Source organism: Periplaneta americana, chromosome 11 (assembly GCF_040183065.1).
Source record: "Periplaneta americana isolate PAMFEO1 chromosome 11, P.americana_PAMFEO1_priV1, whole genome shotgun sequence".
Lineage (NCBI taxonomy): Eukaryota > Metazoa > Arthropoda > Insecta > Blattodea > Blattidae > Periplaneta > Periplaneta americana.
In genome coordinates this window covers 71,811,984-71,838,566 of record NC_091127.1, presented here as the reverse complement: position 1 = coordinate 71,838,566, position 26,583 = coordinate 71,811,984, and the positions used below count along the sequence as shown (strand labels likewise).

Sequence of the window (26,583 nt, the reverse complement as noted above, 5' to 3'; positions counted from 1 at the left end):
CTTCAATCGTCTAAATGAAATGTTCCGGAACATGGTTGACATTGATCCGAATTCATATTCAGTTGACGAAGCAATGAAACCATATTTTTATCATCACAGCATCAAGCAATTCATACGATGAAAAACAATCAGATTTGGGTATAAGCCTTCGTGCTTGACGATGCCTGCAGGGTACCTTATAAAGTTCGAACCATATACAGGGAGAGTCGAACGAGCACCAGGGATGACTCTAGGAAATGCTATTACATAGATGCTTTGTGTTGGATTGCTACCTGATGACAGTAAACTGTTTATAGATAATTATTTCACTTGCTTTGGGTTATTGTAAAAATTTTCAGCAGTAAATATCACGTGCTTTGGAATTATAACAGCTGATGGAATTGAAAAGGCACCTCCAAAGGATCTGAAAAAAAAATCCGTTAGAGGTACTTGCCATGCCATCAAAGACACATCAAGTAATTTGACGATGGAATGACAATGTTCAGGTCACTATAGCAACAAATGTAGCAACACTAGACGTAGTTTCTTTAGGCTTATGCTCACGGTGGAGAACTAAGGATAAGAGGAAAATCATTGTTCAACAACCGAACATTATAAAAATGTATAATGCGTGTATGGGTAGTGTGGACATGTTTGGCAAATTGACTTCGACTATGGTCCAAGAAATGGTACTGGCCCCTTATCAGATTTTGTATCAACGGATCAGTAGTCAACTTGTTGATGCTGTACAGACAATATCAGAAGGCAATATCTTCGCTGGAATTCACAAGACAAATTGTAAAGTCATTGCTTGCAACACCACTAATGGGCATTTCTAAGACTGTAACACCTAAAGGGAGAAACCAAGTTCTCAATGAAACACGTTATTATAGACTCGATCACCTAGTTGTCTGGTAAAACACTCGGCGCAAATGTGCTTACCGTGGGAAATGTGCTACATTTTGTTGCGTCAAATGTAATGTTGATCTTTATCTTGATACTTGTCTTCTAAAATATCATATAAAATGAAGAAAACCGAAAAAAAAAATGTTGTTGAAGTATCTAAAATAATAATTAAAGTGATTAGACAAGGATATGTTGTTCAAATATTAGTTAAAAATTCCTTTCTTACATTATAGGGGCCTATTAAGTATTTGTATGAAACTGATACTGTAACTGCCCAGCGTATGTTATATCATACAGGTCATATCTACCATACCAGAAGAGAAAAAATTGTAATTTTTGTGTATTTGTACTTAGTAAGGTGTAACAATTATAATATAATAAAATTACATGATTATGAATTCCTTTTTTATCTGGGCATTAATGTGTTAAAGGAGTAGGAGGACTATGCCTTATAATGATGTAGATTTTGTTACACTGACAGTGAAAAATTAGAGAAAGGAAAACGATTATGGATAAAACATATTCAAATCTAAACATGTAATTTAAAAAAAGTTCAAGGAGGGGTTCAAACCCGGTAACCCCACTTGCGTATTCCCCTGTACGCATGTAAGTTGTATTATTATTACTATTATGCAGATATGCTAAGTTACGTTACCGCAGTCCGCATTTTCGTGTAGCGACTTTTCCCGTATTCTGTATGTTGCAATTACCAAGTAAAATTAGTTGTTCCGAAAATTTCCTCTGGGCTCTTTACTTTCACCAAAAAAATTTTAATCACGGAGTTAATTTTATTAGCCTACATTTATTGAGTTCTATTGCGTAATTACGAAGTTTAATGACTGTATTCACGTACACAAAAACCACATGATCGAGTCAAAAACATAGTTACATGCATCCATTCTGTATGGGACATAATTGAAATGATATAAATTGTATGAGTCTACACACAGTTGTCCTCCATTTCAGGGAAGGTACAGTTATTGTTGCCACATACCTCAGACACACTTGTAGGAACAATGTCACAGCCCACGTGATCTCCAGGAAGAACACCAGCATGGCTCCGATTCTGAAAGACAATAATCACGTAAGTAAACATGAAATATTAACAGAAAATCATATAATTCATAGCATAGTAGAAATCAAATAAGGTTTACGATTGTTACAAATTCCAAGAGGAATTATTTGATATGATATCTGAATATAACGAATTTTATGCCATCCTAGCATTACAGCTTATTATGGCACGCGTGCCAATAATAGCAATAACGTATTCGCTATGAGATAATACCGGAACCCTTGGGTGAGGATGAATGCAACTCGTCTAGCTATCTTGCTTACCGCTTCTACGCGCCACGTAACAAGAAATGAAATGCAGGACAGAAGGTAACATATATTTCCAATCTTTAACAATATTGTGTCACTTCTATGCCAACCATGATGTCTGTCTTCCTCATTTTCACGATCATCTCCATCTCGCTGAGCATCACCAATATCATGATAATCATTATTCTTATTTATTATTACTCAATCTTACACAATCTCCTTCGAGTAATTTAAACTGAAATTTTCGAAATAATAAGAAAGGAAATAATGTAGAAATGAACGGACTAATCACTTCATAGTCCGAATGTCCTCCTAAACATTCAGTTGCTCGAACATTTCTCTCTCAGGCCAAAAATACAAGATTTGAGCATACTCTAGAAAACAAATGTAGGTAGTCATTGTTCACACATAAAAAAGATTCGCAGATTTCTCTGTCTTTGTTTTTCAGTAAGTGTATAAAATATTGCCGCGTAACTAGAATAATAACAGTAGAAATATTACCCTAGATCATATATGTAGCAGATAGGTCATCGCTATGTTAAAATCGTTAGCACTTTGAAGAGAACAACCGCCAGGATCGCCACCCGTCCGCCGTAAACGAACACGAGATGGCAGTACAGTCGCTAATGCAATTAAAATTGGAATTATGACGAGACTCCTTATGTAACAACTAGATGGCAGCGTAGTAAATCCGACAAAAGTTGTTAACGTCAAAGCCTATAAGGCCGATCTATCTGGGGGTATATATGAGCCGTTCAGAGCAAAATTAGGTACTGAGGTTTAAAGTAAAAATTCTGTAAACTAGAGCGCAAAGTAGAAATTAATATGTCCTTCTTGCTATCCACTGACTACTAAAAGTTTAAATAAATTGAATATTAATTGCTACTTTGCGCTGTATTTTACAGAATGTTTACTGTCCAAATTTCACGAGAGGATCCCTGCAAGGGGAGTACGGTCCTTGCGGGGTAAGAGGAGAGAGTAAGCCAGTAACTCAGCTTTCTTGAAGGAGCAGGTGGATGCGAGTCATGTCATTGGCCGGCTGGTACGAACAAGGCTCAGTCAATGGCCGGTCGGTTCAGTGTCGGGGATAGATTGTAAGAGTGGGGGAAAAATTCGCATTTCGTGCTAGGATCTTCTCGTGAAATGCGGACTGTACTTTAACCCTCATTACCCATTCTTGACTTACACTACTTCTGCTGTGAACGGCTCATATGATCTAGGGTATTACTAACATGTCATGTTTCAGAGGGAAGTGTTGTAAGAGAGTAACAAAAATGAATACATCGAAAATAAAGTGTAAATACATTTTTAAACGTTTGGATACAATTCTTGGTAGATACGAAATGTCTACTTGGGTAAAATGCAGCCGTTTCATTCCTGTCTGCAGAATGCGATACTTGGCAAAATTCATCGAGTTCTGGGACGCAATAAAATTGCTGGTGCGAACTTGTCTCTCTTGTCATCCAGGACGTCAAATTATTTCCCGCCTGTCTGTGGGGCTGCTCGCTTCCATGAAACTGCTTGCTCCCCTGGGGTTATGCAGCACACACAACAAGCCTGTACTGCCTTCTCTTCGGCGTTCATTGAATCATTCCGTTATCAAACTTCATCAAACGATCAAACTCGAAGACGTGAATCTCTTGGGTATCTGCACCGTCTCCGAGATATTTTCTGCCAATAGACGCTTATCTACTGCAGTAAAATGTTAATACTGTTTATGGCTGAAACCTGATGTGCGTGTTATAGCGACCCAACTCTTGTAGCAGTCTTGTTTACAACGGAAGTGCTGTCTACAAGTTTATCACTGCGTAATTAGCTGCTGTCGATATTCTATCTGAAGGAACACAAGAGAATGGAAATATTTCTTCAAATAATGTAGGACTTCAGATCTCAATCTCAGAATGTCTCACTACTCCTCAGAAAATGTTTAGTAATAAATTACCGGTAATTACAGTTGTTGTCATTCTTGTTGTAAGAGTTAGAGGTCGTATTACATTTATAATGATAGGCCTACTTTTAAATTTTCTTGAATCTTAGTAAACAAATATGGAAGTATTTAAACATCCTCTACCATATTTTACACTCTATAATTTACATATAGAATAGGCTATATAGTGGCTCATACGTTTGGATTTTTGCACCTTTTACAGATCTAGAAATATCCGAAGTTTCCGAGGTACGCATCAGCTCATCTTCAGGGATGGCAAAGAAATGGAAGTAGTTTGTTATATCAGCTACCAAGAGCTGTTCTTCAGCACTATACAAGTGCTCATCTATGATATTACTGTGTTACAGCTTGTTCGAAAAAATATATCATAATAACATAATAAACAGTATTTTTAAATACTAATTAACCAAGTAATCGCTATCATGTCTCAGTCGAGCCCTGATACCAGAATTCATATTAAAGGCGTTATTTATCAAGTTTCTTGTTTCTTGAAAGAACTTAAAGTTTGTGACGACATTATAAGTGGCTTATCATCAACGCAGACAGCCAGCCATGGCCAAGGCATGTGGTGTTTCTCTACGATCGGTTAAGAGAACCTGTACAGAACGATTTTTTTAGTCGTAGTTATTGTGTTATTTGTTTTGTTAAGCTAAGCCATACTTAAGTGTGCTTCTAATACATAAGTATTTTTTTTATTACGAAACTTGTTCATGTTACAATAATGTATACATTTTCTACACTCAGTAAAAATATATTAATTTGTTGCACTTTAATTTTTAATTTCCTCATGATTAACATAAAATTATTTAATGCCAAATTAAAGAAGTGCCTAATTTCTCACGCCTTCTATTCTGTAGGTGAATTCATGACATTCAATAACACTTCATGAAATTGATATTAAAACTTTGTGTTGTATTAGTAGACTACCTATATTGTAAATCTCGTCTGTATATATTTCATCTAGACTCTGACTGTAAATTAAGATTTTATAATAGTATTAAGTTTTTGACTTGTTCCATATTCTAGATGTAAGCAATGTATGTATACCATGGAATGTTAATAAATACAATACAATTCACAAAGTTGATAACTGTATAAGTATTATTTAATAGTTACTATTTCAATACAATATTCTGAAAACACATAAAAACAAAATACTAATTGTGTGTAATGCTAAATATTTGATTTCTCGTATCAGGTTTACATTATATGATAATAATTATTACATTTATGAAATGGCTAACTTGCGAAATATTATAAATGATAATATCATCTAAATTCTGATTAGTATAATATATTACTATTCTGCGAGTTATCAAATGGAGGGGGAAAGAGAACTGGCCACCATAACTCATTATCTCCTGGCTTAGTTACCTCATTAGTGATGCCTTATTGTTGTCACATGAGTTTCAGACCTGTGTTCGGACAGTCGACTAAACAAAACAACAATATTCAGTAAATCAGGTATTTGTAATTACTAGAAATAATGTTATTATTTAATTTGTTCTTTTACGTTTTTCTATACTGCAAAACGTGTGAATGGAGGAGTAAATTATTTGGGACAGGACCATTACACCAAGCAGGTTCTTAGGGATATAGGAGTCGAGTTAGTGAATGAGGGGTTCGCCATACTCGCCTATTTCTTCTGCCCCTAGTACAGGCATAAAATTCTTTGTAGCGTAGGTTATGTGTAGAGCAGAACGGGTCTAGAAGAGGAGTCATCATTGATTATCATGTAGAATCGTTGATGAGTCCCTTTTTAATGACCGCGAAAATATGGATCAAGGAGAAAATAGAAACTGTATTCTATACCGCATTTCATACTGTAGAAAATTATACTGTTTATCACAAAAATCTATGTATTAAGTATAACTTAATTATTGGTAGAAGAGACCAAAACAAACATTTCTTGTACGACAACTTAGAGTTGGTGTTGCTACGTCAACCCATTAGACAGTGTTAGATTAGGAAATGCTGTTTATTCAGCTGGTATATACTGGTTGGTCCAATGCTACTTCAAGGCCGTCTAAATGGCCTAACCTACCTGTTCTTCCCCAAAGAAATCTTTCCCCTTTACTGGAGGAGTTTCCCTTGGCGGTAAGTCAACACATATGTTTCCAGCATGTTGGTCATCGAGCACATTTCACACATAATGTTCGTGCGTTCCTAGACAATGTCTTTCCAGACAGGTGGATTGGTCGTAGAGAACTTGTTGTGGCCACCAAGATCTCCTGATTTCACCAGCCTGGCATTTTTATGGGGTCATTTTGGTATGTCAGTGTACGCCACTGCTGTAAATTTTGAGGAAGACCTAAGAAACAGAATTTTGTCAGCAGAGAACTCGATACGTGCTATCCTTGCGATCTTTGAAAGAATCCGACAGGCAATGGTCCGTCGCTGTGAGTTCTGTTCAGACTTCAATAATGCATAAAATGGGCAGGCAACAGCTCTATCAGCGCTATCCAGCAAAGTGACGTTATTTATATAATTCAACGATCCCAATTCTAACGCTGTTTAGCGGACTAAGGACGCGACACCTAACTTAGGTTGTCTGACAAAAAATGTTTGTTTTTGCTCTTCTACCATTACTTAAATTTAATATCCTAACTTCTGGGATATTCGGTACATAAATGTGAGGGAGGAAAGAAACGCTACTGGTTATCATGCAGCTTCATAACAACCTTTAAAGAGCCAGGAAAATATTCGTAAATAAAGCGGGAGAAGAGATCACTGTAGACCACTGTAGATCAACCAGAAACTAAAATTATATGAATAGCCCCCTTATTGGGGACCAAAACATAAAAACTACCAGGTTACATCGAAACATATGTTACGACACTTTTCAGGTTCAAATAAGAGTTCTGCTAGAATGAGGAGAGAAAAAAATGAACGCTGCAACTAGTGATCGTAAGGTAAATGTAGTCGCTCTTTTAAAGGGATGGAATATTATGCGAGATTAACAGTGAATTAGGGAATCTAACAAATAAATTCACCTTTTCTTGCCTTTATTAAAGACAGAGCCAATGTGTAGCTCTGAAACGTTGGATGCTCTTACGTCTATGACGCTGTGGAAAATCTCGGAAACTCCGCACAATGTTAACCGCGTGGGTGGAGGTCTTAAATAATAGAACGAAGGAACAGTAATATTAATTATTTATGTCGCAAACTCCGTAAAACTATAGGCGTATATAACATTTATACAATTACGATAATTCATGCCAGTTAATTCACTGAGAACAATATTTCTAGCTTTAGTTCAATCGCTTATACAATAAGGAATAATAGGATGGGGCGGAATAACACAATCTTCACTTCCCTATTACTACTTTTACAAAAAAGAATAGGAGTAAATGAAATATGTTTGAAAAGGAAGCTTGATAACCCAACGCATCTCGCATATGAAGAATCTGATGTATTCGACATCAAACACATTTATACATTCATTCATTTAATGTCCTGCCCAAGGGCAGGTCTTTCACTGCAAACCCAGCTTTCTCCTATCGTACCTATTTCTGCCTTCCTTTTCGTTTCCTCATATGATCCATATATCTTAACGTCGTCTATAACCTGATATCTTCTTCTGCCGCGAACTCTTCTAACGTTCACCATTTCTTCCAGTGCATCCTTCAGTAGGCAGTTTCTTCTCAGCCAGTGACCCATCTAATTCCTTTTCCTCTCCTTGATCACTTTCAGTATCAATCTTTCTCCAGCCACCCTTTCCAATACAACTTCATTTCTTACTCTCTTTGTCCACTTCACACGCTCCATTCTTCTCCATATCCACATTTCAAATGCTTCTATTCGCTTCTCTTCACTTCGTCGTAATGTCCATGTTTCTGGCCCATACAATGCCACACTCCATACAAAGCACTTCACTAGTCTCTTCCTTAGTTCTTTTTCCAGAGATCCGCAGAAAATGCTCTTTTTTCTATTAAAAGCTTCCTTGGCCATTGCTATCCTCCTTTGAGGATTTGAAGTATTTGAAGCTGTTAACTTGCTCTACTGCCCAATTTGGAATTCGTAAGTTTATCTTCTGTATTTTTCTTCCTATGACCATGCTCTTCGTCTTATTTTTAAAATTTTTAAATTTTTAACTTTTTAATTTTTAATTTTATATTTTTTACAACATATACCTTGCTAAATTATTTCCATGAACACCGTAATCATTTTTTATTGGACGATCATGGATATAATACAAGAATATTTAGGATTTCATTCCCTATAATTGAGTCAAAATGCAAGACCGAAGCAGGTGTAAGGCACAGCTCAAATTTTGGCCCAAGATTGTGTAATAACTTTAATAAGTCAAACCCGGATTTGAAATTATTGAACAACAAAATATTTAAAAAGAAAATACTCGAACTGACCTAATTATTAATCTCTATAATAATTTCTTTAAACTTACATAAGCAGCATAATTTTGTATTTTTGTTTAATTTTTATTCATTTTTCTGTTTATTGTGTTTGGCTATGATATTCATTTATTTTGCACATTTTTTAATATTGTATTTTGGAAATTATATCGTATCTTCTTTGTTATCCTTGTGTTGTTTCTAATTTATTTCGTATGCATTGTATTTGTTCACTTTTTATATTGTTTTTACTTGGTTATTTGACGACGATGTGTCAACTACTGAGTCACATGGCATTGATGAAATTGGTGATGGCGAGATAAGGTCGAGGATTCGCCGTGAATTGCTCTTCTGTCGATTTGCGTTTGGGAAGGACCCCAGATGGAGCCCAACCAGGTGGTCCGCTCAGGCGGGACTCAGGACAGCGCGAAGGTGCGGCTCTAGATCGGCGGACAGGCGCGCTATCGACTGAAGTACGACGACGGATTTTGTATTGTATTTTTATTTTTTTATTGCAATGTATATATTATATTGTACCTTGATTGTTATGCTTGCATTGTTTCTAATTCATTTTTTATGCACTGTAATATGTCTTGATATTTTATTTGTATTAAATAAGTTTTATAACTGAAACTGCATCTGACCACGAGCTTTTGCTCCTTCTGGTGTACTGATTTCATACGTCGTCTGAAATAAATTATTATTATTATTATTATTATTATTATTATTAATTATGATTATGAATTTCGGTTACAAATATGAGAATATACAAGAAGATTGGTGAAAAGTATCATCAATAAGGTAATATACATAAAATGGAATGACTGTATTAGTAGAAGAGCTCATTCTTTTGAACAACGCAACGACTAAACAAAGAACAGATGCGTTGAACTGTAGTTCCTTTAATTGAAGCAAATGGGAAAAGCACAACAGAATTCACTTCCCTGCCATAGACACAGCACGGTTGATGCCGGTGCCGCTCGGATACCGGCTAATGCACGCATTTATTTTACGTCGAAGAGCAAGAAAGATGTAGGGCCCACGTCAAAAATGAAAGGAAAGAAGATCATTTTATCGCAACTCTTGTAATTGAAGAGAAATACCTGTCTAAGTATACAGGGTGTAAGTGAAATAACCCTGCAGATTTTCAGAGCGAACAGTTCATGTTGTATGCAACAAAAAAGTGTATTATGTTGTTGGAAAGTCCAAAGTTTTCTTAGAAAAGAAAATGTTTTTTTCTTTCCCAAATGCTCTCTTGCGTTACTCCCACTTCTTCGATAACTATTCGAGTAGAATCGGGACCTTAGTTTGGTACCATTTATGTTCATGCCGTGCTTTTCCCGTGTGGGCCGATAACAACAACGTGGGAACCAATAGTGGGAAAGAGGAAAATCAACAGATTACGAGCGTGTGAGATATCAAAAGAATCAGACAATGGACTCTTAATATTTTTCTGTTTTTGCGGTGCTTATATCTTTACAAATACAAATGGATGATACTGTTATTGTTGCTAAATTTTATAATGTCAATGGGTCATTTAAAATTAAAATAAAACTGCTTTCGGAATATGACTGATCATTAGCTAAGAATGCCTCAATAAACATTGGTGTAAGTAAAACTAAGACCTAAAAAGTAGCAATGTGGCAAAGGGAGTAGTGAAAATGCAAATAATTAGAGCTGTAGAGTGAGGGGGTTTCAGTATTTTTGGTATAATGATGGGTTAGGAGTAAAGTAGAGGAAGAACTGATGAAAGACAAGAAAAAACTAGTAGAAAAATTGCAATAATAAATTAAACATAAGTATATCCCAATTGACTTGTGTAAAACGGGGAGACGGCACTGTATACTAATAATGTGAAGTGCCGCCTCACCGAAAGGTATATTGCTTAAAGACAAATACATTCATTCATTCATCGGTGGAAGGTGATAAAACTGGAGTAAGGAATCGGGCCGATCTTCTTCATTCCAGGCTGTGCACAAGCCAATTCAATATTTAGTTGTTTTCGCTGTTACATTAACTGAAATGGCGGAGCATCAACAAACTCTAGTCTTGGGTTAAAACGGAGAAGTCCGTCAATTTGTTTATCTATCTGGCGGCCCCCTTGGTGCTCTTCGACAGGAATAGGCTATGTGCCGGCACCGGGTTTCCCCTTCTCCCTTCCTCATCTCACCATCATCTTCATCCATTCCCTACATCAAACTTACATGAACATTTACACATACACTCACCTAGTACACGACATAACTCTTCACAGATACACATCATGCATAACGTGGCCCGCCGAAGTGGTGTGCAACTTGAAAATAGGTCACAGTCCTGGCATCTATGCGCAGTATGTGGAACCCGAATCACGTTAAGTGAAGTGGGTTGGCATTAGACACATATTATTAATGTTATAGTTTACTAAATATTTTAATGTTAACAACATTGTTTTAAAGTATTGAACGTTTCCGGCGTAACATTCCATCATCAGAACACGTAACAAATAACACATGAATATGAATACACACGTACATAAACAGATTTGACCAGTGATAAAGTGAATGCATCTGAGTTACATATTAAAATATTTTAGCACATTTGATATATAGACAATGGACACAATAAAATGTGGTCTTGTTAAAAAAATTGTAAAAATAGAGTTGCATTATTTATGTATACTCATACAATGTCTTCCTATTTTGATAAGCATATAGAGGGACTTATCTATTTTAATTAATATAAAGTTACTTATCGGACCCACATCATGTCCATTAAATTTTTTTCTTGGAGTTATATAGTAAGTTATAGACATAGACCTACAATGAAACAATACGCAAAGCTCTTAAAGATTAAATTTCCTCTATACATTCAATGTATAAAATATAGTAATAATTATGCAATATTTGCAATTATAAAAATATGGTCGTGCTAAAAATGAAAAATGAGTTAAGTGCATAACATCTCGGAAAAAGAAAAACTGGCTTTCGTCTTGTTTTTCCTAACTTTTCCTCGATTTTGTTGTAATACACTTACCACCTTCGCATCACAATATACTATAATAGCGAAACGGAAACAAGTGTTACATCCTCTAAAATTTAAACAGAGACAAACTGCGACATCATAATAATTGATACAACTGGAATCCATAAACCTGAAATCATGTATTACACATAGGCATCTAAACATGTTTAACATTTAACTAACAGAATCTCCAATAACAACAATCTTTGGTGCCTGCTCGGTCTCAATCTCAAATGATACTGCACACACAACGCTGCACATGCTGCTCCGTAGAAAATATATCCTTACAAGCATTTTCTATACAAGAGTATACGTTATGAAGTGGAATACCTTTTTAAATAGACTCTGATCAACGAATTCGACACACTGTAGTGACTAACTTTCACGTTGTCCTCCGGTTCAAAATACAACAACCACCTTTCTCCTTGTATGGTCTTAGTGTATCTGTTGGCTATAACGTTCAGTTCGTAAGGGCCGATTTCACCAAACATATTTAACTTTAATTGTTACTTAAAGTCTTTTTAATTGACAATGCATTTCACCAACACAAATTTTGCTGTAAGTTCTCATTAAACTGCATTTAAGTTAATTGGTCAATATTTGGTCACTTAAATAATTAATCTTGCATTAACGACGATAATATTCTTTATGACTTAATACTGTAAATGAAGATATTGATTTCTTACCAAGACGGGCGAAGATAATTTCCGAAAGAGAAGATTATTTTAATACAGAAGAGGGGAAATATTTTGCAGATGAGTTTTAGGCTAAGCGAAACATCAGCAATGTATATTTTGAATAGTATAAAAGATGATTTAGAATTTGCTACTGATAGTTAAGTAAATACTTCACAATTATTTAAATCATACATTTATTGAAGAAAAGTTTAATCAATTTTCGATTGCCTAAAATACAGAAACTATAGTAATAGGAATAATAAATCTATCATATAGATCTAATGAATTTAAATATAGTCACAATCATGCCATACAGGAAGTCGCAGGTTCGAATCCCGCTCGAGGTTGTGAAATTTTTCTTTCATACCATGGCATGATTGTGACTATAATAGTATTTAAATTCATTAATATGTCACATCAACGGACGTGTATACGTCACCAAACATCGTAAGATGAAGATTATATATATAATATTACATTTGAAGGGATTAAAGTAGCGTAAATCAACGAAGTCTTTCCATTTTGCTTGCATCTGTTTTCATACTATCCCATTTTGTCTTCAATATTCCTGAAGACAATGGGATGAAGTTTTTTACACTGAAATCTCTACTTATTTGCAACCTTTCTTCTTTTCTTTTGAAGTCTGCACCTCCTGCCATAGACGGAAAGAGAACAGTTTCCTCGGGGGGGGGGGGGGGTAAAGCAAAACTATAGAAGTCCCATATAACGGGGTTATGGAGGAAATCATTTACCTCCTTCCCCTGTTATAGCTTGACCGCGGTACAGTATTTCGGAATATGATTATTTAATAAAGGTATTTTCGAGGGCAGTGTTACATCCACAACCGCGATGTTTCGGATCGAGTTGTATAGTTATTAAACTGTAGGTCTGCTACAAATTATAATAGGGCATAACTCTCTTTTTCTCTCTAGTACAGAAACACATGCATACATCAATAAAACTACATAACAGTGCTAACAGAAACTTTTTTATATGAAGCTTACCTTCCTGAAGATATATCATATGAAATATAAACTCTAATTATTTTACTTAATCTCGTCTTTAAGTTTGCACATTATACCGGGATCACTTTTCTTTTTTCTGCACTGTTGTGCAGTATGTAATTCATATTTCTCCAAGTGGCGGCCTGAACTCCTGCAGACTTCTAACACATGAGTACAGGCTGTTACAAAAGAAACATTACAGTGCTTCCATTCCTCAAATGAGATATAGAAATTCTTAACATTCAAAAATTTAAAATAAATATTATAGTCCAGACAAATGATCTGAAGACATTAACTCATCAATTTAAGCACAGAAACTTAATCATAAACAAAGGCAAAAAATATATTTTTAATTTAATATTTTCTAACATTAACAGGAAAAGAAAAAAGTTCAGACAAGTTTGGAGGAGCAGTACCCCCCCATGCTCCCCCTACTCATTACTTCACCTATGCTTCCATTATTTTACGATAATTTTAATATATTTTGAGGTTATCTCTTTTTATGACGGCATTTTCTATTTTTAATATAACAAATGAAGACACTCATTACAAAGGTCACTGCTTATATTAAGAAGGCACATGACCTTCGAAAGTACTGTTTTACCATGATTCCAAAGGCCGTGACAACTTCATTGGCAATAAAATTAACTGACTTTATTTTAAATGAGTATTGGTTTAGTGGAATGTAAACAAATTAAATAATATTTCACTTTCGTATTTAAGTTAAATTACAATTAGTTAATTGTAGATTGGTAATATGTTGGTGAAATCGAACATAAGAGTAATATTTTCGGGAGGAATCAGTTATGCTATGTTTGTCGAATTTTTCTGCACGATTTAGTTATTTAGATCTTACGATACAAGTATTAGTTTGCGTTTCTAATGAAATTTTAGCGATGAAGTATGGTCCAGCAACATGCATTGTCAGAATATGTAATTTCCCTTAAAACTACTCCAGAATACTGAATCTGAAATTAATAGATGCTACGACATTGTAAAATTGTAGACTAAAAGTATTAAATTTCTATTCGGAAACGCTAGAAACTCATTATCTCTAGTAATCACCAGCACCATGCCATTACTCGGAGCTAATCGACTGGTGTGTCATGGGTTGGAGGGTGGGGATACATTATCTACTCGCGCAGGGTCATTCACTTGTCCCTACGTGACGACAGGGTGATATACGTGCCGGGGGTAATCTTGGGACACAAAATGACGTTTATGAAAGGAAACGGTGAATTGATAGCAGCGAGGTGACGTCACAGGCGTATTTGTCTGAGTTACACTCGCCGGCAATAAACCTGGACCAGACGTCTGAAAGCGCTGTGTCAGGACATTAGGATGCCCGTGCCATAAAACATAAAGACGAGCTTCATGCACAACAATGACTGTGTCAGCACAACTTGTAAATTATATCACAACTGTCCAACTCACATGGCGAACGCTAGATGACACCGCTATGCAATTAGTATACATCTATTTAACCAGACGGCGCGGCGGTCGAATATTACTACACACTAATGCACTGTTTATTACTTAGATGTAATTATCCCTTTTGAAGCACCGTACAGAGTGTACCAATGAGATGTTCCTGATTATATATATTCACAAAATAAAATAAACATGAAAACGACATCTTTATTACATTTACTTAGAAGTATAACTTAACATTTCATTAAAAATCAGTGCTATTCTAGCCTATAAGTCTGTAGGAGAGTACGAATCTGTTCCTTTAAAGTACGGTTTATTCTACATAGTGCAATGTAGCATTGTTCCATTCCTACTACTTTAGCGTATTTCAAGGCAATTCTAAAGTGTAAAATGTCCTACCTCTCTGTCACATCTCTCATTACACTGGTCAACAGCCAAAATGTATCAGAGATGGAATTAGTCATCTCTTATTAATTTAAGCATGCTAAAAACGAAAATGACCATTTTGGTGGATTAGTTCTCATTTCGATTTTGCATAGCGTTTTTGCTGAAATTTCACTGTTTTCCTCCAAATATTTATTTACATTTTATTACATATATGTCGATAAACACATAGTAAAAAATATAACTATACAATGTAGCGGAGACTGTTGTACTTTAAACACTTTTCACATTTAATTTTTTTTAATTATGATAAATTAAATTTTTTAAATGAAAAAAAGCTTGAAATAATTATTGAAGATTTCTTTACAAATTCCTGTATGTATTTTCCTGTTCTACACATCTATTAAGGATGGAAAAAGTAAAATGAAGGGATATGTAATGTGTTCAAAGGTACAACAGGTTCATGTACCTTGGAACATACCCTCTTGTAAGTTGGAAGTTGGAACACATGGAATATAGGTGGGAACATAGCTGTAAAAAACTGACAATCAGATTTGAAATGTATTTGCAATCATAAAGCAGAGTAGGCTTCTCTGAGATTATTTCCTGGAGGAGCAATAACAGCTTCCTTCGAGGTATCAGGATCAATTGGGGTTTCTTAACTCCAGACTTACTTCGTGGTATGATCTTAAAATAAAAGAAAAACAAAAAGTAATAGTATTGTATATCTTGGAACATGTTCCATGGTACAAGATGTTTTGTGTTCAAAGGTACAAGAGAGTGCTCGTTTAAACAAATATGGCTCCCAAAACTACAGATTCGAATGGAAATTAAAATATGTTATTACTCACCAGATGATAGGGAACACACTTTACTTGGTGGATAGTAACAAATACAAACTGGTTTTGTGTTAGAAAACATTATCAATGAACGAAATGCTTACTTTTTGTACTATAAAAAATTTTGTCCAGAGAACTCACACTTCGCAGTAAATCAAACTGAAACTACGACCAGAGCTACTTAGCGGCTTTCTCTACAATCTACTTCAGTTTGAGTCCTCTAGGTAGCAAAAAAAATGGTACAACAGTCTCCCCTACACATTTATAAATCAATTATCAAACAATTACAAAATTTACTAATATGCCCTATTTAGCAGCCAATGAGAGATATTTCTTATAAAAGTAGGTCTTCCTAAAATAATGACTCAAAATGAACTAAATGATTTCGTTAGGGCCTTAGAACTGCCTAAGAACAAGGCTGAGTTACTAGGGTCGCGACTTAAGATGTTTAATTAATCTTGAAAAAAAATGTTAAAATTACCGAATTTCGAGTTCGTCAGCATCCCCTGCAAAGATTTTTTTCCATGCAGGACAATCCTGTATTCTGTAATGATGTTGATGGACTAATGGATGCCATGGGGATTCAACACATCGTAGACGAGTGACGTCTTTTTATAGACTCATCCAAAACCAATCTTAAAGCAGTATTACAGCAAAATGGCACTAAATTGCCAAGTATTCCAGTCGGACATTCAGTATCCATGAAAGAGACATATGATAACATTAATGTATTAATTAACTGTTTGAATTATGGTAAATACAAGTGGTGTGTGTGTTCAGATTTGAAAGCAGTTGCATCTATATTAGGTCTTCAGCAGGGTTACACAAAATACTGTTACTTTTTGTATGAGTGGAATAGTCGTGCAAGAGATAAACACTATGTAACTAAGTTGTGACCCCTTAGGCAGAGTTAGAACCAGGCATTTAAAATGTTATTCGTCTGCCACTGATAGATGAGACCAAAATGATATCACCAGCGTTGCATATCGTCATTGTTCCTGCAGTAACTCCTATGTGCAAAATATAAAATGTTTCAGTAGGAAGAAAAAAACAAATTTATTCATCCTATGCCTGCCGTACATAGGAGATTGTGAATTTTTACATTTTCGAAACAAAGAAATATAATTACATATAAGAGATCTTATTATTTGCTGTATCACTATTTAAGTTATTTAATAAAGCAAAAATCTGAAAATCGATAAATATGTCACATAGGAGTTATTGCAGGAACAACGACGATATTAAACTGGGACTTATGAAAAACTATGCGAGGTATGAATAGAGATTAAGAAGCTTTTAGGTACCGTCTTCAAAAATTTTCAAGATTCAGTGATTCTAAAATGAAAGAGGGAATCTTCATAGGTCCACAAATTAGAAAGTTAATGCTTGATGTACGTTTTCATAAACTTCTAACAGGCAAGGAGAAAATCGCTTGGGAATCATTACAGTTAATTGCCCATAATTTTCTTGGAAACAACAAAGCGACAAATTACAGGGACTTAGTGGACAATATGCTGATGGCATAAGCCTACAATAGAATGTGGTGCAACATGTATCTTAAAACGCATTTCCTCCACTCCTACCTGGACTTCTTTCCTGACAATCTCGGATAAGTAGGTGATGAACATGGGGAACGTTTTTACCAAGATATCGCTACTTTAGAAAGAAGATATCAGGGTAAATTGAGCACTACGATGATTGTTGATTATTGCTGGCCAGTAATAAGGAATGTCCCAGAAGTAAAATACAGAAGAAAGGCTAAAAAGAACCACGTCTGTAAGGTATGTACTTAATATGACATAATATTTAAAATCTCTAGAACTTTGGTTTTTAATGATATCTTTTCTTGAATATCTTTTGAACTAGACCGGATAGAAAACATCCAATGACATTTTCGAAATCAGCATGTCAATTTCCATAAGAATCAGCTACCTTGACCTCGAAGGTATGCAAAAAAAAAAAAAAAAAACATTTACTTGTTATTTGGTGGTGAATGAGAAAATCATTTATAATATATTATACAGGTCAAAATATCTTGAAAACAAGAACCAACTAAGCATTTTCGGTATCATTTTTGAATTTAGGAGATCAAATCTGTAGTGCTCGGAAAAGTAGCACAAGTCAAAAATGTTAATTTTACAGGAGAAGGAAAAAAATTGTCTTCACACTGGTTTATGTCGATTTGATTTTCTTCTGCATGAATTATTGGAATGGAAGAAATACTTATGTCTTTTTTCCCAAGCGAGCAGATGTTCCACTTCAGATACATGCAATTTGTTAAAATTTGTTGTCCAGTGATTATCAGTTAGTGAGTGTGGAAGGATGACATCATGTGCTGTACAAGATCGGCAGCGCTATGTTTTGTCTTTTGCAATGCTACTGTTAACGGTTAGCACGTCTGACCACGAAACCAGGTGGACTGGGTTCGAATCCCGGTCGGAACAAGTTATCTGGTTGAGATTGTTTCGGAGATTTCCTTCAACCCAATATGAGCAAATGTTGGGTAACTATCGGTGCTCTACTCCGGACTCATTTCACCGACATTATCACTTTCATTTCATTCAGACGCTAAATAACCTGAGATATTGATACAGCGCCATAAAATAACCCACTAAAAACGCTAATAACCCTATTACAGAAGAACTCCAATTATCCGAACTCCAAGTATCCGGATCGTCAATTATCCAGATCGCGTTTCAGGATAGTTTGAAATTATTGTTTATTCAAAGAAAGTTGCATAATATGTTTAGGTTCTTTTTATTTCGTGTACTGTACTACCATACATCAGTAAAGTTCTGTTCTGTATGGAATATGACGAGTTCTTATAATTTCAATCCATTTACAATCTATTTTATTTGAATATGTGTAACTTTGTTCTTTATAAACTATAGGCCTATACTCATTTTGCACTTTTAATACACGCAGTAGCTTACAACTGTTGTTTCTAGACTCTTTTAATTTCCGATCCAATTTCCGTATTCCTCCATGTAAATATCATACTACCCCCTATTAGTCTGGATAATTGGAGTTCTACTGTATATACAAAATTAATCCGTGCTGATGTGGAGACGAAACATGTAAAAGGTCTAAATTTAACCATAATGTCAAATATGACGGTAAGTAGTGGGTATCCCTGAAGGAATTCCGCTTCGTGATAAAGGAGAAGAATCGCAAAAAAGACGCGGAAATTCACTCTCTATGTAAGATATATTTTTTGTTATTTCTCAACCGGAAAAGAGACGCAAATCCACTCCGTATGCGAGGGATGTTTTTTTTATGTGTTAAACGTGAAAAAGACGCAAACCCAGTCCATGTTTGAGAGAATTTTTCATTTCCCAACCGGGAAAGAGGCAGTAACCCACTCTTATTTGAGGGATTTTTTTTTTTTAATTTCTCAACCAGGAAAGTGGCGCAAAGCTAATCATTATGTGAGGGAATTTCTTTAATTTTTCAACCAGGAAATTGGCGCAAACCCACTCATTATTTCAAGGAGATTTTTTTATTTCTCACGGGGAAAGAGGCGCAAAGCTACTCCAAATTTGAGGGAGATTTTATTTTAAGATAAATCAAAAGTCCAGGTAGCAGAAATGAAATTTATGAGAAGTACACTAGGATGTACAATACAAGATAAAAAGAAGAACAAAGATATACGGAAGAAATTAAAGGTGGAACCATTGCTGGAGAAATTAAAGAGAAATAACAGAAGGTGGTGTGAACATCTACAAAGGATGCCGAACTACAGACTGCCAGCTTTAGCAATGGGATATAAACCAAAAGGAAGACGAGATGTAGGAAGACCAAGAGCGAAATGGGCGCCGGAACAGGTTCAACATGAACCTAATCCTTGAAGTGAAGAAGAAGAAGAATTTATTAATTTAATCTGACAGGATTAAGGCCATAAGGCCTCCTCTTCCATCCTACCAGATAGCACATATAAATACGCAAACACTGATGAAATGAAATGAAATGAAATGAAATGAAATAGCCTATGATTTCCCGTGAAGGGCTAAGGCCTCCTAAAAAACGGGAGCTCTTTAGAGATCATGCAGTGAGCTAATCCGCATGACGGTAGGTTCTGTTCTATATAGGTTTTGTTCATCGTTCATGTGTGTACACTTGCACTCTCACTCAATACTGGCAAACTGTAGCGATCTCCATTCTTCTCGGTTCTTGGCTGTTCTGGACCACAGGGGTCCAGCTAGGCTCTTAAAGAAGTCCGCACATCTGGTTCCAGGTTTTCCTCGGTTTCGCCTCCCGATGCGTGGGTCCCACGTGGTGGATATATGCGCCCATCTACAGACGTGGCCTCCCCATGTCCATTTCAGGCGCTCCCCTTGGTGTGCCATGTCTCTGGTGTTTGTCATCTGCTTGAGTCTGGTGTTGGAAATCTTGTCTCTGAGGGAGAGTCCTAAGATTTTCCTCTCCATTTTGCGCTGGCAGATCTGAATCTGTGTCTTCTGGTTCACGGTCAGTTTCCAGGTCTGACAGCCGTAAAGTAAGGTTGGAAGGATACAGGATTGCAGCACCTCCAGCTTTAGTTTGCGGTTCAGTTTCTTGTCAAGGAGTATGAATTGCAGTGACCAAAAAGCACTCCATGCTGATGCAATTCTTCTTTTTAGTTCTCTCGTCATGCAGCTTTTGAATCCGACCAATTGGCCCAGATAGATGTATTCCTCCACGTATTGTAATCTGGTTGCGTTGACTTGGATTGGTTATGGTTGGCTATTCGTCATAACTTGGGTTTTTTCCATGTTCATGCTTAGGCCTGCGTGTGCGCTGCAATCGCTTAGTTCCTGTATCATCTCTTGTAGGTCGGTGGCGTTTTTAGCGAAAAGTACGATGTCATCCGCGAATCTTAGGTTCGTGAACCGATATCCGTTTATGCTGATGAAAATAATACAAATTAAATTAAAGTCCTATAGAGGGTCAAAAGAACTTTATTTTCTTACTTCTCAACCGGGAAAGAGGCATTAAAGCTACTCCATATGCGAAGGAGTTTTGTTTTTAATTTCTCAATCGAGAAAGAGGCGTAAACCCACTCCATATTTGAGGCAGACTTGTTTTCATTTCTCAACCGAGAAAGATGCGCAAACCCGTCCCCTATGCAAGGGAGACTTCTTTTATTTTTCAACCGCAAAAGAGGCGCAAACCTACTCTTTGTGTGAGTGAGATGTTTTTATTTCCGGAGGATGCAGATTTCCTTCCAAAAATGAGGTTCCGATTCGCTCCCAAAAAAGGGTACAGCCCTATTCCCTCCGAAATTTTTGTTACTTGAATTCAATGTAGTCCGATTCCCTCCATGCCTTAACCAGACACACAAGTTTCCGTCACACTTTACACAGACTTCTGACTGTTCGATTCCCTCCATGCCTTATCCAGACACACAATATTTTCCGTCAGACTTTACACAAACTTCTGACTGTCAAGAATATAACTTAAATAACCACTCCATACACTTGATGTGTTTAATCTTCTACATAAAAACATTGGGAAAGGCTTTGTAGGACATGACATTGCAATATTCCGAAAGATTGATCTGTCCATTATCTCACTGTTCAATTTTATCTTTAAATAGTTTATTTTTTGTTTATAACTCTTTGTAGTTTTACCTGCTTGGATAACGGCAGAATTTATTTTAATTTTGGTATCTGTCTGTACTTTGCATAAAACATCTAAAAACACAAAAATGTTGGGGTGTTACAGTACTTGTAAAAGCAACTGTTAAATTTTACATGGGAACTTTCACTATTTAGCCTACGTGTATAAAGAAAGCTCAAATATTGTTGAAAGTAGTCGAGAACACTGTTATGAACCAATGTTTCCTACATTTTTCTTAGTTAATTCTAGATAAAAACATTACGATGTTTTTAGATTCACTAACAGATGGACTGCTTACATGGACACTAGTGTACCTAGAGCATTCATGTCCGCAACGACATGTAACCAAACACAGACCATGACACGCACCCACCCAGCCAGAATTTACGTTAGGGAATCGGAGTATTTAATTGCAGCAGCTTCTTTTGGCGCGGAGGGAATCGGTATATTTACAATTACTCCTTCGGAGGGAATCGGGAAGAAAAATTAACCGCGGGAGGGAGTCGGTAACCACCCTTTAGTTCATTTCTCAACCGGGAAAGAGGCACAAACGCACTCTGTATGTGTGGGAGTTTTTATTTCTGAATCGGGACAGAGGTGCAAATCCACTTCCTATATGAGAGAGATTTTATCATGTGTCAATCTTTAAGTGAGAGAGATTTTGTCTTTACTCAACCTGGAATAAAATTAGGGCTATACATAGCAAGTCTACTGCTTGAATCATAACGAGTGATATTGCGCCAAAGTTCATGATATTAATTACATTATTTAAAAACCATTCATGTGTATTGAAATTTACTACATTCTGTTAGTTCTAAATGAAAATTATATACGTAATTATAGCACTGTGTGTTGTGTATAAATTATATCAATAAAATGGCTTCATGTTTACCTGAAATCTCTGTTCAAACAAGCAGTGTTTATTTTAATTCACAGACCGCTACGCATGTGTTACATTGTTTTGTTTCAAGAGAAACGTGCACTGGGGCAGTGGGAGAAGCTGGGATATTTTTTACTGGATTCAAGTTTTAGAGCTTTCTAAACCTACATACGACATTTTACCTTAGGCACAATACAGTTTCATACACCGGTGTTCGTAGCAGAGACAGGTCTACCGTAAGACGATCCAGACAATTGCCTGAGGACGCTCGCTATTTAGGACCTTGCTCAAATTACATTATATAATAATGAGGGAGTAGTCGGTTGAAAAATTATTTTTATTTTGGTATGGTTTCTGAGAATTTTTCTTTTTAGTTACATGAACTCTGTTTGTGCTGCTGACAGTTTTTACATGTTTTTTTTTTCTTTGTAAGTTATATTGTACTTTCAGACTATTTTATAATTTGATATTTTCCGTCTTAGTTTGCTTTTCCTTTTGTAAATAATTTAAAATATAAAATACGACATTAAAAACAAACGAAATTTGAAAACGAAAAAGACTTTCAATTTTCCACAGGAAAATCAATAAAGTTATTGTAATAAACAGTTGCTTACTAACATTATTTTCCAGTAATAAATCAATTACAGTTTTAAGTCATTCTATATAAAGTTCAATAAATATTCTAATCATTTGCTATTCCTGCAATAGTTTAGCAATTTCGTTAGTAATTTTTATATATGGAACACATTCGGTTCAGAAAATGTATGTTTTCTTAAGTATGGATTTTCTGAACCGATGCAAAATTGTTTATATTTTATAAATATAGAACTTGAGAATGGATGATAAAATTATTGCTAGTCAAATTAGATAATCCACTAAAGGAAGTTAATTTTAAGTCCTATTATCTCAAAACTACCTCTCATGGACTTGATCCACTTTAGCTCTGAACACCTCATATGCTATTTTGCATATGTTATAACTGCAAATGAAATTATCTGCATCCATTTAAGTGGAAAATTTTAAAATGAAGACAGATACTCGAATTTTTTGGATTTTAAAGAATGTACTCTGAGGGAATACGAAGTTTATCTGCCTTGGCTATGTGTTTTATGCCGAGTAAAAAGAAATTATTTATAAATGTGGAGCTTGTTTCCAAAAGGTACCAAATCCAACAGACCTAATTTTACAGGAAATGAAAAAAACTGCTCATGGCCTTAAAAAATATTATATACTGTTATGACTTCGTGTCACTATTCTTTACATGTCATCAATCATATTTAGGCATATATTTAAGATATTTCACATATTTATAAGAAGTTATTGATGGTTTTATTTTGGATTTGGTACATTTTGGCAACAAAATTGGATGTGGTACATATTGGCATGAAATGATTCAGTATTATGAATGGGGATGTACAGTACAGGAATTATTTACTATCACTGTAAAAGTGAATTCATAATTCAACATTTTTCATTTCACAAATTTAGGCTATGTTTCCTGTTATAATCATCATAATTAACATCAGTGTTATCCTCATCCTCTGTTCTAACAACAGACTCAGAATATATAAAATTACTATAGGCCTACAGTGGGAGTTCGTTAATGTCACAATAGCCCATGGATGCTAGCAAAACTTTCAAATCTTTTTTCTCAGCATCCTGAACATGACTTTGATATTGGCATGGAATAACTCAGTATTATGAATGGGGATGTACAGGAATTATTCTCAAATACTATAAAATTAAATACATATTATTAAATATTCTTAATTAAATTTCACAAAATAGAGGCTGTGTTTGTTCTAATCATAATTAACAACAATGTTATTCTCATCCTCTGTTCTAACAACAGACTCACAATTTATAATATTACTGTAAAATGGGAGTTCGTTAATGTCATAGCCGCCCAAACAACTAATACGTCACCACAATAGCCAATGAAATTGCTGCACAACTCGTGACATATCAGTGACGCAAAGTTGAGAATCAATAGGAACACAGAGATTTGGTATGTTTTGGCATCAAACTCAGCATGGATGTGGTATTTTCTGCTGTAAAACACTGTTTTCAGTGACTTCTGGAGATATGATTTGGTACTTTTCGAGAGAAATGGTGTTTCCGTTCTAGAGGTAGCTAAGAATGTGCTGCCATCTGTAACTCATTTTTCGAAAATTGTGGATTTGGTATCTTTTGGAAACAAGCTCCACAAATAGGAACATAATTCAAAACTGTGTAAAAGTACTAAATTCTTTTGAAACGTATAGTGTTTGAGATGTATTACCTTCATAAAACAGTTCTTACATCTTCACACGGTACTTAATCGAAACGCCATTTCCTGCATCCGAAAGTTAGCATTTTTAAATCGTAATTCATCGTTACCAGGGAAATTTCATGGATATAAATTTATAATACATGTTTGAATTAATATGGTACTAAAATAAAAAACTCATTTATTTATCCTGTTGAGTGAACTTTATTTTTATAAACGTTATATTTCCACTCTATGAACTAGTGTTCGATATAGATGTTGGAAATTATTGAAGGAAGGGGGATGTTTGTACATCCTCGAATTAGATTAATTCGTATCGGTTTCTATGTTATTGTTCAAGTTTATTTCGTATTTCTCTTAGATTTCAATATTTCACAGCTCCGCTTTAGGGTTATTGAATTTCCAGTAAAAAATTTCACTGAGCTAATACACTGAGTCAGAGTACGCCTCAGGCACGCCGTCTGTGTATCCGATAACCACTCAATATTTTCCATTTAAAAACAGATATTGATAAATTTTATTAAACTCGTACAGATTCAATTTCACATACATCGAAAAAATTATGATATTACAGGCTGAAATATTGAAGGACATGAATTCTCTGAATCTAAAAATTATTATAATATTCAATAAACGAAATAGATATTTTAATTAAACCTTCCTTTTTCTTTCTACACTACGTATGTGGAGAAAATATTTACATTATGTAATAATCTACCAAGAGATTTTCACTTAAATTGACATTTTCATGTCCCCTGGAATGAAGTTTTTTTTTATTTGTTATTAGTTTGTATGTTTATACTGATTTAAAAATTAACACTTTTATAGAATGTATTTATACAAGGAGAACAAATGCAACTCTTCGTTATCTTCTCAAAGGGAAGTTTTGAATGTTACATTTTTTTCGATAGAAAAGGTGAAAAAGTACAAGTCTCCATGTATCAATGAAATTCCAGCAGAATTAATATAAGAGACTGGGCGCGCATTATCTAGCGAAATTTATAAGATTGTACTTGGTATTTTGGAAAAGGAAATTGTAGCAGAACAAAGAAAGGGGCTCATAATCGTACCTATCTTTGAGAAGAGTGAAAAGACTAACTGTAGTAACTTTCAAGGAATACCACTTTTGTCGACATCATAAAAAAATTTTGATCAACATTCTTTTGATGAGATTAACTCCATATGTAGATGAAATTATTGGTAATCATCAATGTGGTTTTAGATGTAATAGGTCGACTATTTATCAGAGTGTTTGTATTCGACAGATATTGGAGAAAAAGTGGGAGTACATCAGTTATTCACAGATTTCAAAAAGGCATATGTCTCGGTTAAGACAGAAGTTTTATATAATATTCTTAATATTTAATTTTGTATTCCCAAGGAACTAGTTCGATTAATTAAAATGTGTCTCAGTGAAACGTACAGCAGAGTCCGTATAGGCCAGCTTCTGTCGGATGCTTTTCCGATTGACTGCGATCTAAAGCAAGGAGATTCACTATCAGTTTACATTTTAACTTTGCTTTCGATTATGCCAATAAGAATGTCCAGGAAATCGAACGGGTTACATCAGCTGCTTGTCTATGCGGATGATGTGAATATGTGACGAGAAAATCCACTGATGATTACGGAAAATATGGAAATTTTACTTGAAACAAGTATAGAGATAGGTTTGGAAGTTAATTCCGAAAAGACAAAGTAAGTTATATGATCATGTCTCGTGATCAGGACACTCTACAAAATGGAAATATAAAAATTGCAAATTTATCCTTTGAAGAGGTGGAAAAATTCAAATATCTTGGAGCAATAGTAACAAATATAAATGACACTAGAGAGAAAATCAAACACAGAATATATACGGAAAATGCCTCTTCTCTTTCGGTTCAGAAGATTTTGTCATCCAGTCTGCTCTCAAAAAAGCTGAAGGTTAGAACGATTCATATAGCAGTATAATATATATATATATATATATATATATATATATATATATATA

At 35.1% G+C, this 26,583-nt stretch overlaps 1 protein-coding gene across 1 annotated transcript in view; it reads right to left on the bottom strand.

The window, feature by feature from the left end:
- The window catches only part of LOC138709089 (uncharacterized), a 261,416-nt gene that overhangs the window by 171,709 nt on the left and 63,124 nt on the right, over positions 1 to 26,583 (bottom strand). Inside the window, exon 2 of the mRNA XM_069839601.1 lies at positions 1,880 to 1,951. Within this exon, the coding sequence (XP_069695702.1) occupies positions 1,880 to 1,951 (72 nt within the window). The remainder of the gene's footprint in view (positions 1 to 1,879; positions 1,952 to 26,583) is intronic.